Source organism: Agrilus planipennis, unplaced genomic scaffold (assembly GCF_000699045.2).
Source record: "Agrilus planipennis isolate EAB-ADULT unplaced genomic scaffold, Apla_2.0 scaffold1, whole genome shotgun sequence".
NCBI lineage: Eukaryota > Metazoa > Arthropoda > Insecta > Coleoptera > Buprestidae > Agrilus > Agrilus planipennis.
In genome coordinates, this window is record NW_020442466.1 from 4,529,430 (window position 1) to 4,546,838 (window position 17,409).

Here is a 17,409-nt window from a genome sequence, read left to right on the forward strand (position 1 = left end):
TTGTCGGCCATCATTCTTTTCTAATTGTTGCAGTTGTCGGCCATCATTCTTTTCTAATTGTTGCAGTTGTCGGCCATCATTCTTTTTCAATTGTTGTCGCATTGTCACTGATGTCGACCATTATGGTTTTTTTAATAGATGTATAGTAATCATTGATTAAAATTTAAAGGAATTGTTTGTAAATAGATATGCAACACATCGTACACTTCAGCATAAGAAATTGCCGATTTTAACTTTCATTACGTAATACTACTTTGCCCTGTACTGACAGTACTCATAATTTTTTTTATACATAATATTTAAATGTAATTCCTTCAAATATAAATTATAACGTGGTTCCAAATTTAATTATATGCTTCTTTAACTTTTGTTTTCCTTTTTAAATAAAACAACTTTTTACTTAAATTGTATATGTACATATATATTTTAACGATAGGATCGAATAGAATAATTACAATATAATAAGTTAAAATGAGTTAACATGCCTGAATGTTACATACAGGACAATAATACATCAATCAAAATAATGGTGTTCAATAAAAAAATAATGATAAAACTACGCAAATTCACATCCTTGATGCTTAGTAACGGCTTCTTTCATGTTGTAGTACCAGGTCTTGATATTGGACTTCTTTAGTAAATCTTGAAAAGCATCACATCCTTCTATGCTTGACAGTATCCCATAAACTGATAAGTCCGCTAAATTCGGTTCTTTGCCACCCATGAAAGGGGTCCCTTTCTTATTTACCTCCTTGACCCAGTAATTACATTCATCATAAAGGGATTGACGAACGTCATCCTTCAAATGGTGCCTGGAAGAACAAAGGAAACAAAATAAATGGAAAACCATTACAAACAATTAAAACAAAAGAATGAACACAAAAAAAGTGTCCTAAACAATTAGAAACAAATGAATCAAAGTGTTGTTACCTTTTCTTTAGCCTTTTTCCAACCAGCCACATTGCATAAGCGCCTACATATACCATTAAGTACTTTTCCCACACAGGAAAATGTTTATCCCATTCTGCCACTTCAGAAAACCATCCAAAAGCCTGTAGAGCTTCCTCTCTTGTACGGTACACATTTGGAGAAAGCACATGAACCAGAACTTGATCAGCCCACTTACGCCATTTTCGTTCTTCACTGAAAAATTATTGAACAATAATGATTTCTGTTCATTTTAACGGTACAATTGAATTACTTTATATCATCAAGGCTTTTCAGTCTGTCAGCATTCTCTCCAAGCATCAAGAAGTATTTGTTCATTATATCTTTTTTAATAGAGCCGTCTTCATCTTGAAAAGAAATAAAAGGATAATACCCTGTAATTTCTTCAATGTCTCTTTTTGAATCCCTTAAGACCGACGACAGAGCTGATATTATCATACTGCTGTCATTCAAAGGCTAAAACAATCAGAATTATTTACCAGTAAAACATATGTGTATATGGTAGTTTACCTGATATTTATTTTCCCCAACATTTACTAACAAAATGGGCACTTTCTTATATGGGGACCATTTAATAGATTGTCTTAAAACCGGGTCCACTTCAATGACATCGTATGATATACCATAATAATCTAGAAAGGCTCGAACTTTGCAGCAAAACGGGCAAGTTTGGTACTGATACAATGTTAGCTTCAAACCACTTTGATCTCCAGGTATTCTTATCTACAAAATGTGCACTGAGCTGTGAACTAATCCAAGAACAAAAATACCAATGGGACTTTACCTTTTTTGATGGAGGTATTTCAGGGGGGTTTTCGATAAGTGGAATTGCAACTTCTTCATTAAGTATGTGAGTCTTGGGCTGATTAAGTTGATGAATAGAATAACCTGTCCCGATTACACCCCCCAACGTTACACCAACCAAGCCAAGCTTAACAAACGATCTTGACTTTTTAGCAGATGATGTGAATCTTCTGATGTTGTCATGTGTATGACCAACCACAATATTCTTATAGTATTTAAACAAATAACTTGTGTTACGTGTTAATTTACTACTTCGGCATAGAAAGGACATTCCTTACACTTTTATTATTCAAAAGCACCTGCAAAATCAAATTATAACCCCAAATTCTGACGTTTAATAAATATGGTTATTCAATTTTTAAACAAAGATGATGCCATTGCTATGCATATGTCAGACAAAGAGAGAAGCATACTTTCGCTTGTGAAATAGTTGTGATGACGAGTATGTAACCTTAAAATTTATTGAATGATTTTAATTAATATGAAGACTAAACGGTTGTTTTCGGCATTTAGCAATAAAAAACACATTTTATCGTCTATACACAAACTTCATACATCAAATAGAAACTCGAAATATATTACAACAGGTAAGTACTTACCGATTTTCGTATTTATTTATGTTCATTCTACACTCTATGGTAATACATTATGGATGACTTTGACTGCATAAAGTCTATTTAGCCACATAATAATAATGGTACTTTCGGGGACATTAATCAATAAAGAAATGGAACCTGTTACAGATTTACCAGCTGCTTATGTTCCACACGAAGTCGATAAAATTGATCCTAAAGATTATTTCGAAATACCATTATGTTCTTCAATACCATTTTCACTAATACTACCCCCACCGAATATTACGGGGACATTACATCTGGGTCATGCTTTAACTGCAACAATAGAGGACGTTTTGGTCCGTAGGTCAGTTAAAAATAATTATGTTGTGGATATAATACACCGTTTAAGTTAATTTAGAAATCGTATGCGAGGCATTAAAACCGTTTGGGTCCCTGGAATAGATCATGCAGGTATCGCCACACAAGTAGTGGTGGAAAAGAAAATTTGGAAGGAAAGGGGACTTACCCGCCATCAGCTGGGAAGGAATGAGTTTGAGAAGGAAATATGGAAGTGGAAAGAAGAGAAAGCAGCAATTATAGGTAAGAAATGGGAAAGGACTTGTCCTTAATTAAATAGTTATAATTTTTTTATTGAATTGTTTAGCTCAACAACTTCGTCGTCTCGGGACATCCCTCAACTGGTCTATGGAGACATTTACAATGAACGAGTCTCAGTCTTCGGCTGTCAAAAAGGCTTTTATACAACTTTACGAAAACCATTTAATCTATCGCTCTGATTATCTAGTTAGTTGGTCGTGCTCACTTCAGTCTGCCATTTCTGATATCGAAATTGAACACGTGGAAATAAATGGCCCCACAATGGTGAACGTCCCCGGGTACGAAAGTGCCGTTGAATTTGGGGTGCTAACAAAGTTTGCGTACAAACTTTGCAATTCTGATGGTAATTTATTCAGATTTAATTTAAATAAACTTATAATATTTAGAATTGTTTTCGTTTCAGATAAAGAAATAGTTGTGGCAACAACTAGACCTGAAACGATCCTAGGAGATGTGGCTGTAGCTGTTCACCCGAACGACGCAAGATATTCTCACTTTGTAGGAAAATATTTACAGCATCCATTCAGAAAAGAACACATTCCTGTTATTGCTGACGAATCGGTCGATCCACAATTTGGAACAGGTAGGACTTATAACGTAATAACTAAAGGATATTAAAAAAATTATTCCAAAAATTTTGAAAAAGTAAGTAGATATAAAAATGTGTGAGGAATTTAATGGTGCTAAGAGTTTTGGCATACACAGTCAAATAATCCAATGGCGTCAACCTAAAGTGTGTAGGTCGAATACGCGTACAACATTGAAAACATAAAAAAGCGCACGTAATTTTTCGGATATTAAAAGAATTACTCTGAAATGTTTAAGAGGGCAAGAAGATAGAAAAAAGGGTGAGGAATTTAATGGTGCAAAGAGTTTTGACATACATAGTCAAATAATCCAGTGACGTCAACCTAAATTGCGTAGGTCGAATACGCGTACAACACTGAAAACATAAAAAAGCGCACGTAATTTTCGTATATTAAATGAATTACTCTGAAATGTTTAAAAGAGCAAGAAAATAGAAAAAAGGGTGAGGAATTTAATGGTGCAAAGAGTTTTGGCATACACAGTCAAATAATCCAGTGGTGTCACTCTAAATTGTGTAGGTCGAATACGCGTACAACATTAAAAACATAAAAAAGCGCACGTAATTTTTCGGATATTAAAAGAATTACTCTGAAATGTTTAATAGGGCTAGAAGGTAGAAAAAAGGGTGAGGAATTTAATGGTGCAAAGAGTTTTGGCATACACAGTCAAATAATCCAGTGGTGTCAACCTAAAGTATGTAGGTCGAGTACGCGTACAACACTAAAAACATAAAAAAGCGCACGTAATTTTTCGGATATTAAAAGAAGTACTCTGAAATGTTTACGAGGGCAAGAGAATAGGAAAATTGGTGAGGAATTCAATGGCGTAAACAGTTTTGACATAGTTAATCAAATAATCCAATGGCCTTAACCTAAAGTGTGTAGGTCGCATACACGTAAAACATTAAAAACATAAAAAAGCGCACGTAATTTTTCGAATATTAAAAGAATTACTCTGAAATGTTTAAGAGTGCAAGAAGATAGAAAAAAGGTTGAGGAATTTAATGGTGCAAAGAGTTTTGACATACATAGTCAAATAATCCAATGGCGTCAACCTAAAGTGTGTAAGTCGAATACGCGTACATCATTAAAAACATAAAAAAGCGCACGTAATTTTTCGGATATTAAAAGAACTGCTCTGAAATGTTTAAAAGTGCAAGAAGATAAAAAAAAGGGTGAGGAATTTAATGGTGCAAAGAGTTTTGTCATACATAGTCAAATAATCCAGTGGCGTCAACTTAAAGTGTGTAGGTCGAATACGCGTACAACATTGAAAACATAAAAAAGCGCACGTAATTTTTCGGATATTAAAAGAACTGCTCTGAAATATTTATGAGCGTAAGAAGATAGAAAAAAGGGTGAGGAATTTAATGGTGTAAACAGTTTTAGCAAGTACGTTAAAATTATCCTGTGGTATGAACACAAAGTTTGCAGTATAAGAAGGTATTGATTGTGATAAGAAAAAAACCATTTTGCAGTACGTACTTAAATTATAGTAGGCACCTAATATTTGTTCATGTGTGAGACCCTGTATTTAGGTTTATCAGATCGTTGTAAATTTATTGAACGTGAACGGTAAAGTAAGAGGTTTCAAAAGTGCAATGTTCGAAATAAGGTCGAAGAAATAAATAACGAAATAACTGCAAGTTAGGGGTTTCCATTAAGGGTAGATCGTAACTATTGCCCTTGCCGCGACTTTGGAGCTGGCGAAGCTAATAAATTTAATTCCGAATGCTTTAGAAGACTTCTGCACCACAATACAAAGCTTTCAAGGGATTCTTCTAATAACAGTACTTATAATGAATTCTACTTAATAAGGTTTTATGGTATTTTCAAATAATAAATAATATTGTTTGTGATATTTATGAATAAATAAATGGTCGACTTAGTCATCACCAGTGTAGTCTTATATAAAATTTAAAGGTTTTTTCAAGTGATTGTGCCCCTTAGCCCACTTTTTAAATGTTTTTTTAAAGTTATGAATCTCTTTAATAGAAATAAAACATGCTTCTACAGCATACGTAAGTTTTTACGTAATTATAACCTAACATTTGACGCAACGAAGTATACCGTACACCGTGGTAATTGTTGTAAATTGATTCGATGCATCTGATTGGTTACTGCATTGGCGGCCATTTTGTCGACTGATTCAAAACTAGGTCAAGTTGGGTACATGTGTACTAGAAGGAATACAGAAGTAAACAATGGTACGGTAACATAGTAACATTAACTAGAAAGGGGTTGTTAACTAATTTAGATGCAGTTTTCACTGAATTTTTGAATTTTATTGATATTTAAGATAAATAATAAATAGATACTCTTGATTTACCTACAAAGTGTCGAAAATTAAAAAATTGTATTATATATTACTTTAAACTTTAGAAGTAAATTTTTATAACATGAATTTAAGATTGATTGCCTCTCTTATAATACTTACTACATATACTAGTTTTATTTTACTTTTTGATCTGTTCGTTTGTAATATAAGTGGCTTGTCATATGGATCGGTTTGGTTCGTTGGATCGCAGTAGATTAGTAATTCCGGGAATATTGAAAACGCGTCTGGAATAAAATCGGCGACGAGACCTCACGAAAAGTTCAATGAATCCGTGCAAATGCGAGATGAACGAGTAGATTTATAGCTAGAGACGAACCAAACGAAAACTTACAGACACGTTACAAATTTATGCAGAGACATTTTTCGTAAGTAGGGGTAGATAAAGTTACTAACTGTTTTAAATATCGTGTAAATATCAAAATAACTTAATCTTTAACAAAACTTATTACGTATTATGTGGCAGGCATTACAAAGAGTACTACTTAATGTTAATTGTAATATATATTTTCTTTTATCTTTTTATAGTAAATTAAACTACCTACTGCAATGTGTAATATAATACCAAATAAAGAAATAATTCATCGACGATTGGGGTTTCCTCAATCTAATTGTAAGTTAGGGGTTTTTTAAAAGTAACATTACAATTACTTTGTGGAATCCTGCAATCAATGATGGTAGACGAAATATAATATGTCGTTTATAATGTCTGATGCAAGTTTTCCATACGTGACAAGTTTGAATTTGTCCTTCGTTAAGTTTTAATTGCAAAAATTGATAGGTCCTTCATTGCGTTAGAGAGTAGTTGGACACTGGACACAGTCAAGTATTATGTCAAATTAAACTCGCAAAAATCGCTGATGGTATGTACGACTCGTTATTAAAAAAAAAAAAACAAATTGCGAACGACCAGACTAGTAGAGTCACGAATAATCTTCCTAGTGATGTAGGAAATCCATACAGGGTGTTAATTAATGATTTTTTTAACTTTTGGTCTTCGATGTTGTCTCAGTTTGCGTCTCGTTGGTTGCAGGTGCGGTGAAAATAACCCCTGCTCACGATCCCGTAGATTTCGAGACGGGTCGTCGACACAATTTACCCGTTTTGCAGATAATCGACGAGAAGGGTAGTCTGTCGAAAAGTTGTGGACAATTTTCAGGACTGCCGCGCTTTAGAGCTCGTGACGCTATTATAGAGGAGCTCGACAGATTAAATTTACTCAGGGGCCGTCAGGGCCATGACATGACGGTCCCACTTTGTAGTCGTTCCAAAGACGTTATCGAATTTTTGGTGAAACCCCAGTGGTTTCTCAGATGCAGTCGAATGGCCGAAAAAGCGGCCGAAGCCGTGAGAAACGGGCAGCTCGAAATTCAACCTTTGCAATACGAAAAGACTTGGTTCACTTGGCTCAACAACATAAGGTAAATTAACACATTAATTATTTATTAGATTGCGATTGGCAAAGTACGACGTTGATAATGTCTACTGTGATAAATGCATTAAAGAAAAATTAGTCTGACACATTTAATGAGTCAAAAAAGAAAGAATTGTAAATAATTTAATGGTATACAGACACTTTGGGATCAAAATAACCCATTACGAATTAATAATTGAAATAGAATTGTTATAAACGAATGCCGCCGGCAGTGATCTATACCAGCCGCACCTTCGATGCTGTTACGGAACGAACAAAGACTGCGTAACTTACGGGAAGTTTCCGGAAACATCAGGAACATTCGGCTGACAATTGTTGAAGCATTCTTCATAAAGTAACAATTAAAATATATTAAAACTGTTAGTTTATGTTTTCCTAAATTATTTATTGAAAAATATGACGCCTTTTGACGCTTAAGTTATTGTCACAGCTTTTACAAGAAGTACTTTACTTTACAAAACTAATAATTTAAAAATTGTGAAACAAATACAGTATGTGTTAACAAACTGTGATTAATTTCATAATTTCTGATAGAAATTTTTTTATCTTTAAACCAGTTTTCGTTATTTTCTTGTAAAATCACTTAAGCCCCTGCCCGTCTGGCTGTGAAATTTGTATTCCAAACAAAATCGAAATGTATTTTTCGCATACACTGGTAAATTATAAAGATTGCGAGTTGCAAACTTAAGGATCGTGGAAAGAATTGAAGTAAATCTACTAACTTCGCTCCTAACGTGTTAAATCTAAACGGACTAAAACTTCGGTTGGTGGTCGGTATGCGTCTCGAATTTTTAAGCGAAACAAAATTTACAGCCCTTATCTTTAAGAAAGTAGTACCTACCTAAATGATGTATTTCTTTTACGTGTTAACACCAGACGAAATATTTAGAACACAAGGGGAAACAACAAAAAGTAACAGTTCTGTGGTTAACGTATTAAAGTACGGTAGTAATTTTTTGATACTTAATTCAATGGTATACAACCTTTGGGGTCAAAATTGCCCACAACGAATTGATAATTGAAAAAGGATTCTTACGAACGAATGCCGCCGGCAGTGATCTATACCAGCGGCATTATCGATGCCATCACGCAAAGAACAAAGACAGCATTTTGTAACTTGCCTGAAGTTTCCGGAATTTTTCAGAAACATTAAAATGAAATTGTTGAACCGGTTTTAATAAAGCGACAAATGATTGATGTTTTCGGAAATGATTTAATGACAAATTTTATCTTTAAGAAGGTGGAATCTAAATGATGTATTTATATATGTACTTTATAGTATTTATAAAGTTCTAATTCATACAACGTATAAAAAGTGTAGCAAATTTCCGTTTTTTGTAAAAATATTCCAACTTCCAATATCTCGGAGAATATGATATGGGATATGAGGGATTGGAGATTTTATTATTTTCCGTATTATTAACACAAATCGGTTCAAATTCTCCACATAACTTTATTATCGACGTTGGAAATGGGTCACAGGGGTTCTTTTCCTGACCAATAATTTCCACCAAACGTCGCATTTTTATTGACCATCGGAAGTAGCAATATGAAACGTTTTGTTATTACAAATGTACGAACGTCTTCACATCTTTTTATTTCATGGATATTCTCGCCCATGAAACACTCTTAGTTGTTGTAAATTTATTTTATTATTATAATAATCCCAACCGATATTATAAATGCTATTGTGAGTTTATTGGTTTGTTCATTACCATTTTACGACCCAACTACTGAACCAATCATCATGAAATTTTGTATACACATTGTTAGGGGTACAGGAAAGGACATAGGGTACCTTCTATACAGAAAAAATATACTATTCCCGAGGGATATAAAAAATAATTTTGCGTGGTCGTCGATAATCTTTTACGCGCTGTAATTTGCGGTTTTTGGAATTAAGTCCTTTTATAGAGACTGGTGTATTTCACGTCAGTTGTGGTGGGGCCATCGGATCCCTGCGTTTCGGTGTTTCTCGCGATCTAATCCTCAAGAACAAGTCTGGGTCGCTGCCGAAGATGAAGATACAGCTCAAGGTAAAGCTGCTCTAAGGTTAGCAATTGAAAAGGAGACTGTTGTTGTCAAACAAGACGAAGACGTTTTGGACACTTGGTTTTCATCTTCATTGTTACCGTTTTCTGCGTTTGGTTGGCCTCGACAGGTAAGAGTTTTGATTTACAAATTTGTTGGCAATAGTTTGAATGAAACTTGATACATTATAAGGATTTACTGATGATTTGCAGCTGATCGCAAGGAGTCAATCTTATTGTGTTTCGTCTGATGGGATGGGCAATAAGTGGTCGACGAAACGTTGTACATTCTTTTTACATTATTATGCCAATAAGACTGGCTCCTTTTGATCAATTACAAATTATAGAATTATTTGAATCAAAATTCTCAGTTCACATTCTTCATTCATTGTTGATCAAGGGGGAGATTTGGATACTGTAAAAAATTTACTGTTTAGACAAATATCAACAGAAGCAAAAGATATGGGTCGACTTTATAACATCCTGGTTGGAATTACATCTTTAAACAAGTGTCTTTGCTTCCGTAAATTCCCGAGAATGTTGAACTTTCTTTAAAGTCCGAGGCTCAAATTCTGGTTTTCTGCATCTCTTTCTCTTATACATCAATTGGTTAATGTTATTCCTTTTTCTTTATTAGTGTCCGCTGCAATTTCTACCTAGCATCTCTTTTCTACGTTTACGATATTCCCTATAACGTCAGTCGCGAGTACAAGTAGTCGTTCTGTTTTGGTTTATTTTTGAGTTCAGAATTTCGTCTAAAACCCATCGAAAACAGGGAATCTTTTCCACTGGTTTCGCTACGTGTGAAATGTAGTTATGTGACGACAAAAGAATCCCGTTTTAAATATTAATGTGTCCATTATTATCGAAGGGTAAAGCCCATCTGCGACTGCATGTAGGCACACAAAGGGCGCCTCTCGCCCTTGAATACAAAAGATGAACTCTAAGAATTTCCTCGCTTTTAAAGAAATGGAAGGTAGAAAAGTACACACTTCTTCCTCCACCACCCACCCCCCCGATAAACACACCTACAAAACACGCGTATGTGTATGTAGTATCAACCCCTTTGAGGTCTGCCTGCACTCCACAGATTTGCATTATCTGCAGATGATCCAGATATGTTTCATAATAACAATTCACGCGTGAAATCCATCGCAATAATGAAATGCTATCTTTAGAGAAATCGGATAGAGTGTACATTAAAAAAATTACAAAATGACAGTATAGAGGGTGATTCAAAAATAAATAATCATAATCATAAGGTCGTCAGTCATAGGACTGGTTGGACACGCACCTTCACTCTTTTATATTTTGAGATAATCTTCGCATTTTCCTTAAACGACAACATTCCACATTCTTAACTATTTGTAAACAGTAATCTAATCTTGGTCTTCCTCTACTCCTCTTAACTCCCGTTTCTGCCTCTAACATGTCTCTGACTAGCCCTTCATGCCTAAGAAGGTGACCTACCAACCTATATCGCATATATTTTTATTGTCTTCCATGGAGTCCTAGGTTCACCTATTCTTTTTAATTCCTCTTCATTTCTAACCTTCTCTATCCACGATATCCTCATCATTCGCCTGTAACACCACATTTACAATCTTTTCTTTGCCCCCGCTTCCGCCATCCAGGTTTCGCACTTGTACAGAGTCGTCCTTTAGACATTCATCTTTAATTACATTTCTAGATTCACCGTTCAAAAGCATATGAGTGACTCTCTTTTTTGTTAAACGCGATTCGACTCTGCGTTATTCTCTGATTTATATCTCTACTACTCTTTCATCCTAAGTTGTCTAACTTCCTAAGTACCAAATAATAACATCTTAACCATAATAAAATCCATCGTTTTCATTTTTCTAAATACAATAATACGTTCTTTTTTACATTTAAAATCTGACGCTGTACGTCGTGGTTTCTTACAGACTGAGGAACTACAAAACTATTACCCTTTGAGTCTGATGGAAACAGGTCACGACATTATTTTCTTTTGGGTAGCTAGAATGGTCATGCTAGGGCTAGAACTTACCGCAAAGCTCCCGTTTTCAAAAGTTCTGCTCCATGGCGTAATATGTGACGCAAATGGTAAAAAAATGTCAAAAAGTATAGGCAACGTTATAACACCAGAAGAAGTAATTTCGGGAGCCTCATTAAAGGTAAGTGAATTACTGAAATAAACTTCGACACTAAAAAAAATGCATTTAATTAATTTATAAAGTAAAAAATTACTTGAAAATCTCTAAAAAAGTAGAAAATTAACACTGAGGCGTTTTATACTTTTCATACTCTTCTTTTTGACGTGACAACGTCTTATAATTCGATGGAGCCGGCTGCACGCACGAAAAAACATGACTCATGCGGCGTTACCTAGCTCTGAGGCGTTCCATTTAAGGCTTGAAGTGCAAGCGAGAGCGCGGAACGAGCGACAAAGAGGCACAATAGGCCTCCGCGTTCGGCAGCGTTCGACATCTATCTCTCTCCTACTTGAGTGAGCGATGCGTCCGCGTGGACAGCTGCTATACAATAATACATTTCCATTTACCTCCTTCTCTATATCCATACAAAATATCTATCAAACAAATAAAATTAAAATCTTCTTTTGAAAAATGAAACCATTCCGTCAGTATTTTCTTATGACGTTGTCACGTTCAACTATCGTCAGTAAACCGACTTTACAGACAACCGATTTTTTTTTTGAAGTAAACCGCTTACAATGCCGGTCTAATTAAAATCTGACTGTGTAGTTACTATTTAGCAACGTCATTCCTAATGAAAAAGAATCTAGCGAGATAACTTTTAATTAAACTGCATTCTATTGAAAAACTCATATATACGAAGTTGTATGACAACTTTTAGACATTTACAAACGGCTTATTTTCCATTGAATTTTTTAACTGAAGCCAATGTTCGTGAATTTTCCAACTTTCTTACTAATTAGTACAAACAGATGTAACATGTTCTTCTTTTATTATTTTTTTTGTTGTTATTAAAACTGAATTCTTTTGTATTTTGACTTGATTATTAATCGAACCAAATCGAACTTTACACTTAAATAATGACCAATGACAAAGTATAATCCTTCCTTAAGGACTTTCCCAATTATTAGCCCACAGAGCAAAATATAAGATTTTAAAATTACGAAAACCAAACAAATATTTCTCATTTACAAAAAGTAAAAGTGGGAAACAATCACTCCTGCGACCTTATATTACATATAACGTCGTAAACCTGAAATTTTTTGAGTGTCTGGTTTCTTATTTATAATGTCCCTATTATTAGGATGAATTATTACGAGTGTTCCCGTAGGAATTGGAAAACAGTTTGAGAATAAACAACCGCACAGGTATACTGACCGATTGGGAAACGTCTCGGGCAATCGCGAGTCAAAGAAAAATGTTTCCCGAGGGAATACCCGCATGCGGCGTGGACGCATTGCGATTCACGTTGTGTTCGCACAATATTAAAAGTAAGTATCCGCATTCCGGAAACGAACGGGAAACGGAGATTAGGACAGTCGTACGTTTCCTCCCTATTTCAGCCTCTTGTTGACTTTACCTACTCGGAGTGTTCCACTTCACTGTGTGACCCTCGTCGTTCTTCCCTCTCCAGGAAACGGGAACGAAATAAGCGGAAGTTTTAACGACTTTACGTGACCGAGGAGGGTTTTTTCTTCTTTTTTTTCTCTCTCCTGCTTTCCACTTTGATGTCATACTCAAATTAGAAACGTTTTGTAACAAGGGTGTCGTGAATATTATGTGGAGTATGTAAATTGTACAGGGTGGACCCAGTCGGGCTTTCTTTTATCATCATCATAAGGTCGTCAGTTCTAAGACTGGTTGAACACGTGCCTCCACTCTTTCCTATCCTGAGCTAATCTTCGCATTTCCCTAAAACTAGAACATCCCACATGTTTAACTATTTATTTCACTGCTATCACTGTCAATTTATTTCCGGATTCACTTCTGCCACTGTCAATTTATTTCTCCTCTTTCTCGGCGATCGTCTCTTCCTTTAAATACTCTTTTGTTTACTTTCGGAAACCTTCTGGAAACATCCGGATAGTGTATTTTTTTTTTGTTTTATTTGTATGAACTGTTTAGCTGCTTTCATAGAACGCAGGTACGACATACACATTTACGAATACTAAAACATCCCACATCCTTAACTATTTGTGAACAAGAATCTAATCTAGGTCTACCTCTACTCATACTAACTCCCGTTTTTGCCTCTATTTATTTCACTGTTGTCACTGTCAATGTATTTCTCCTCTTTCTCGGCGATCGTCTCTTCCTTTAAATACTCTTTTGTTTACTTTCGGAAACCTTCTGGAAACATCCGGATAGTGTATTTTTTCTTTGAACTGTTTAGCTGCTTTCCTTAACTATATGTGAACAAGAATCTAATCTAGGTCTACCTCTACCCCTCCTAACTCCTGTTTCTGCCTCTAATATGTCTCTGACTAGACCTTCATGCCTGAGAAGATGTCCTACTAACCTATCTCGCCTATGTCTTATTGACTTCCATAAAGTCCTCTGTTCTCTTACTCATTTTAATACCTCTTCATTTCTAACCTTCTCTATCCACGGTATCCCCATTCGCCTATAACACCACATTTCGAATTTTTCTAAATGTCTCCTACCTATCCGCTCCTCTCTTTTTAGGTATGGTTACTACCACGTTCCATTTCTAATTCTCTGGAACTTTCCCCGTCTCGTAAATTAAACATACGATCTCTAACCTCTTATCCTGTATGTTTTAGATTTTCCCCCTGTATCCTATGTACACCTGAAGCCTTATTGTTCTCTAAATTTTTTAATGCTACATGGAACTCTTCTCTCATTATGGGATAACCTAGCTCATCTATCTCCACACCATCTTTCCACCTACCTTTTATGCGAAATAATATTTATAATATTTCTTTCCGCATCCCTATCAGTTTTTCCTGGTTACTCTGCTTTCTCTGACATTTGTCTAACCTTTTTGGGTTTCCTTAACATACTTCTGGCCATTTCTAGATTCCCTGGTATCTATGAGGTTCCCCAAAGCACCTTAGACATTACCCAAATCTTTCTAATGCTCGATAACCCTTTTCTGACTTCTCCGAGCTCCTCAAACTAAATCATCCCACATCTCAATCTATTGACTTCTCTTTCCGGTTCTGATTTTTCTCTAACTAGCGTCACGTCTCCAACTCGGTCTCCCTTTTTTGTTGTCTGACATCCTAGACATTCTTTTATTTAACACGTAATGAAAGCACAGATTCCAAAAAATTTTTTTTTTCGTAGACCATTTCATTAATTTTGACGTCAACGAATGTAACACAAATCGTCTGTTTTGCAATAAGTTGTGGCAAGCCACCAAGTTCATGAAACGATCGGTTCAGAAAGTCGACGCCGTTCAAAAAATTTCGACATCCTCGTCAAACAATCTTACACCCATGGACAAATGGGCACTTAGCCGATTATCCTTGATGGTAGACAGCGTGAATAAAGGGTTGGACGACAACGATTTTCATATAGCGACTTCGTCAATTAAGAGTTTCCTGTATCAGGACTTTTGCGACGTTTATCTGGTATGTTAAAATGTGTTATATTGATTAGTAACTTATCTGCGTGATGGCCATTGACATACGGAAGAGCTATTTTTAGTTTAGGAAACAAAATTTAGATGCTGTTACACGTATGTTTTCGATAATAGGATTACGACTTTCTTTTGTTATTTTCTCTTTAAAAATCGCTACCAATTTGTGTCACTAAATCCTTGCTGTATAGGAGAGTACCAAGAAGGATTTACAGGACGTGTTGTCACCTCTGGCGGTCTCGCATTGTGTCGTTCTAACCCGATGTTTAGATGTAGGATTTCGTTCCTTAGCCCCGTTCATGCCCCACTTGACTCACTTGCTGCATCGGCATCTACCACTCGAGATCATCGGTTTCCCCCGGGACCTCTCATACCCAAGGGTCAGTTAATTCACTTAGCAACCCCCTTAGAAACCGCAAACGTTACCAAAATTTATTTCAGAACCTCCAACACAGAGATCCCAAATTGGAAGAAGATGTTACCATCGTTATGGACACCGTCGTAGCAATTAGAAGACTCAAGAAACTCTTTGGAATAACAAAAAAACACAAGAGTAAACGTAAGTATTGTTTTTGCTATCGAATGGTCGCATTTTTACGTACGAATTCTATTCGGCCAAAAACATTCGAATGTTGAGCTCAAATCTTTTACTTTTACGGTATTCCTGTGAAGTGGATGAACCGGGGGGTGGGATGGGGAGAATGAAGCATTACTGGCTGGTGGGAATGAAACACTCAAGTTTTTTTTTTTTTTTTTTGAGTATTAATGCTTACACTCACTGACATCGCATGTATTGTGTAATCAGTAATGGTGTAGGCAGCATGGGATTCGTTTGTAGAACATCGTGGTTCGAGAACCGTTCATTAAGATTGTTTAATGGTATAGAAGTCGACCTTTAAGATCGATGACGTTTCGTCAGTTTCCTACTCCTCTGTGCTAGAATCGGTTATATTACCCTACTAATGTTTTCTAGTATTAAAAAATAACGAACGAATTTTTTAATTTCCTAATCATGTTTTATTGATAGTTTTGAGGGTTCTAATACGTAAGGTGTATTCAGTCTGACGGAAGTAGGTCAAGAATGATTTAGATGCAAAACATCCCAGGGTGCTTGATAAACGTTAAATGCAAATTGCTTTAAAGCAGCTTCTAGCTATAATAGTCTGCTTTAAAGCCTGCCACTTATTCCAGACACACCCTGTATAGACACTTGTTATTTTAATGAAGATAACCCTTCAAAGGGACAAAGAATCGCTTGGCGACTTGTTAGTTGTCAGCGATTTCGTTGAAGGTGTTATTCCAAAAATCTTTGTGAGATATATTTCCACCTGATTACACTTGGTTAATTAAAAAGTTCCGTCTTGTTTGGCGAAACTTTCTCGCTCTTTTCGTCTCTGTTTACTTTGTATTTGCCTTTTTCTTGCTTCTCCTAAAGATTTATTTGCGAAAACTAATTAATAACTTCAACAAAAACAGACCGCCACCTTTTGTAATACGTAATAATCATTAAAATTGTTTGTTAAAAATTTCTAAAAATATCATGCGCTTGTTTTTAATTCGAAAGTAAAAAAGTATTTGATTTTAATTAGATAGGTACCTACACCCCTTCGAAAACAACCCTAGATGTATTGCTTTTGTTAAGTAAACCCTAATTTAGTTTAGTAATTAAAATTCTTTTTTCTTTTGTATATATGAAATAACAGTAAGGATAGTTTCAAAGCTGGCATTATTTTCGGACTTCTTGAATGTCATCAAAGACCTGTCTGCCAGTGAAACGGTGTATTTAATGGAAGAGTCCGGCCCTGTCCTGGAGGACAATTACGTTACGGATTCTGTCGGCGACGTGGCTAAAATAGAAATATTTCTCCCAAAAGAACAAAGACAGTTGTTAGAACTCGACTTGCAGAAATTAGAAAAGAAGCGAGAAAAATTGATTAAAGAACTAAATAAATTAGAGACAATGACGTCTTCTGAAAGTTATAGGAACAATGCGCCCCCTGAAGCACAACGGACACATTCTAAAAAGGTAGGCACATAATGTCTTTGTTTATCTTTAAACAACTGAAATGGGTTCTGGGCGTTCTCTTAACAGTTAAATTAAATTTTATTGTTTCTGTTGTTTATTTTGCAGATATTGGCTCTGACAGATGACTTAAGTCGTATAGAATTCATGCAAAAAATTGCTAATAAGTTATAACAGTAATGAGTAAAAAAATGTACCATTAGAGTAATCACTTGCTAGTATTATTACTTATTATTTTGTTTTTTATGCAAAAATTAATGATATAATTAATTTGCAAATAACAGTTGAAAAACTAAAAGCCAGTTTTTTGTTTTATTTTTTTTACCTTTTTTTTAAGACCAGCTGTTTTTTCACGCATGAGACTTAGGGGTACGTTAAAATAAAATACGTTAATAAATAATCAATAGATATTTATTATAAATAATTTTTTGTTGCTAAATAACCTTGTCTAAAGTTTATTTATTTGGTTAATAACTGCATCCATGGCAACTG

General features: G+C 35.2%; 2 protein-coding genes across 3 annotated transcripts; one reads left to right on the top strand and one right to left on the bottom strand.

Annotated features, from left to right (window-relative positions):
* Window positions 1-393: 393 nt before the first annotated feature.
* LOC108733343 (prostaglandin E synthase 2) lies at window positions 394-2,425 on the bottom strand. The gene is made up of 6 exons (XM_018464452.1): window positions 2,352-2,425; window positions 1,733-2,051; window positions 1,459-1,671; window positions 1,202-1,404; window positions 931-1,143; window positions 394-812 (listed from the first exon to the last, which is right to left on the bottom strand). Exons 2-6 carry the CDS (start codon window positions 2,021-2,023, stop codon window positions 557-559), a joined length of 1,176 nt encoding a protein of 391 aa, XP_018319954.1. The 5' UTR covers window positions 2,024-2,051; window positions 2,352-2,425; the 3' UTR covers window positions 394-556.
* On the top strand, window positions 2,038-17,187 carry LOC108733302 (valine--tRNA ligase). Of its 2 annotated transcripts, XM_018464407.2 has the most exons (14): window positions 2,038-2,339; window positions 2,496-2,673; window positions 2,728-2,909; window positions 2,974-3,270; window positions 3,331-3,510; window positions 6,883-7,270; window positions 9,199-9,445; window positions 11,240-11,470; window positions 12,621-12,780; window positions 14,600-14,886; window positions 15,086-15,274; window positions 15,336-15,453; window positions 16,598-16,920; window positions 17,026-17,186. In XM_018464407.2, exons 1-14 carry the CDS (start codon window positions 2,219-2,221, stop codon window positions 17,089-17,091), a joined length of 2,967 nt encoding a protein of 988 aa, XP_018319909.1. In that variant the 5' UTR covers window positions 2,038-2,218; the 3' UTR covers window positions 17,092-17,186. The 2 variants fall into 2 exon arrangements, with proteins under 2 accessions (XP_018319909.1, XP_025836902.1); XM_025981117.1 differs by having other exon boundaries at window positions 2,974-3,510; window positions 17,026-17,187.
* The last annotated feature ends 222 nt before the right edge of the window (window positions 17,188-17,409 follow it).

What these genes read in the sequence shown, in the direction of transcription:
- LOC108733343 (XM_018464452.1), bottom strand. Translation starts at nt 2,023, where the DNA reads ATGTCCTTTCTATGCCGAAGTAGTAAATTAACACGTAACACAAGTTAT. An exon ending in AAATACCTCCATCAAAAAAG is followed by an intron (nt 1,672 to 1,732) that starts GTAAAGTCCCAT and finishes CACATTTTGTAG; the next exon opens with ATAAGAATACCTGGAGATCA. An exon ending in GGAAAAAGGCTAAAGAAAAG is followed by an intron (nt 813 to 930) that starts GTAACAACACTT and finishes TTGTTCTTCCAG; the next exon opens with GCACCATTTGAAGGATGACG.
- LOC108733302 (XM_025981117.1), top strand. Translation starts at nt 2,219, where the DNA reads ATGATTTTAATTAATATGAAGACTAAACGGTTGTTTTCGGCATTTAGC. An exon ending in CGTTTGGTTGGCCTCGACAG is followed by an intron (nt 9,446 to 11,239) that starts GTAAGAGTTTTG and finishes GGTTTCTTACAG; the next exon opens with ACTGAGGAACTACAAAACTA. An exon ending in ACTTTTGCGACGTTTATCTG is followed by an intron (nt 14,887 to 15,085) that starts GTATGTTAAAAT and finishes CTTGCTGTATAG; the next exon opens with GAGAGTACCAAGAAGGATTT.